The 605-nt window shown below is 68.9% G+C and overlaps 1 protein-coding gene across 1 annotated transcript in view; it reads right to left on the reverse strand.

Moving 5' to 3' along the window:
* ADGRA2 (adhesion G protein-coupled receptor A2) overlaps positions 1-605 on the reverse strand; it is a 29,026-nt gene that overhangs the window by 21,172 nt on the left and 7,249 nt on the right. Inside the window, 1 exon segment of the mRNA XM_035896038.1 lies at positions 107-182. Coding sequence (XP_035751931.1) covers positions 107-182 — 76 coding nt within the window.

Consider the following 605-nt stretch of genomic DNA (forward strand, 5'->3'; position numbering starts at 1 on the left):
GGCCCCTGCGAGGCAAGGGGAGGGGCCGTCGGGGCTGGGGAAGCCCCACTGACCCCGCCCCCCCCCCGCCAGCCCCGGGTGCTCCCCGGGGGGGCTGCGCTGGCACTTACAGGCGCTTCAGCTCGGGGAGGCCGAGGAAGGCGCCCGGCTGCACTGTGCTGATCAGGTTGTTCTTCAGGTCCCTGCGGGGAGACAGACACAGAGCTCAGGGTGCGCAGCGGGGACCCCCATCCACAGCAGACAGAGAGCAGTGGGGCCGAGGGCACGAGTGCACCCCGACACCCTCTTCCCCAGCCCCCCTCTCCCACATCTGGGTTCCTTGGCAGCCCCAGGTGCTGCAAAACCCTGCATGGGAGCCTCATGAGCAGCTTTCCATCCCGTTCCCCTCTTGTTATCTCTCCAAAGGGCGCAGGGAAGGTGCGAGGCTCCCTGTTGCTCCCGGGGGGGACACACACCAGCCCCTCTGGAGGCTCTGAGCGCACACCACAGAGCATCGCATGCCCGTGCACGCCGGCGGTGGCCACCGTCCCCTCCTGCACGGTTGTTTCCAGAGCAGCCGTATCCTGGTGGGTTATCACCGCCTGCGCCGGGGGGAAGCGCACGCT

Source organism: Egretta garzetta, unplaced genomic scaffold (assembly GCF_000687185.1).
Source record: "Egretta garzetta isolate BGI_Z169 unplaced genomic scaffold, ASM68718v1 scaffold296, whole genome shotgun sequence".
Lineage (NCBI taxonomy): Eukaryota > Metazoa > Chordata > Aves > Pelecaniformes > Ardeidae > Egretta > Egretta garzetta.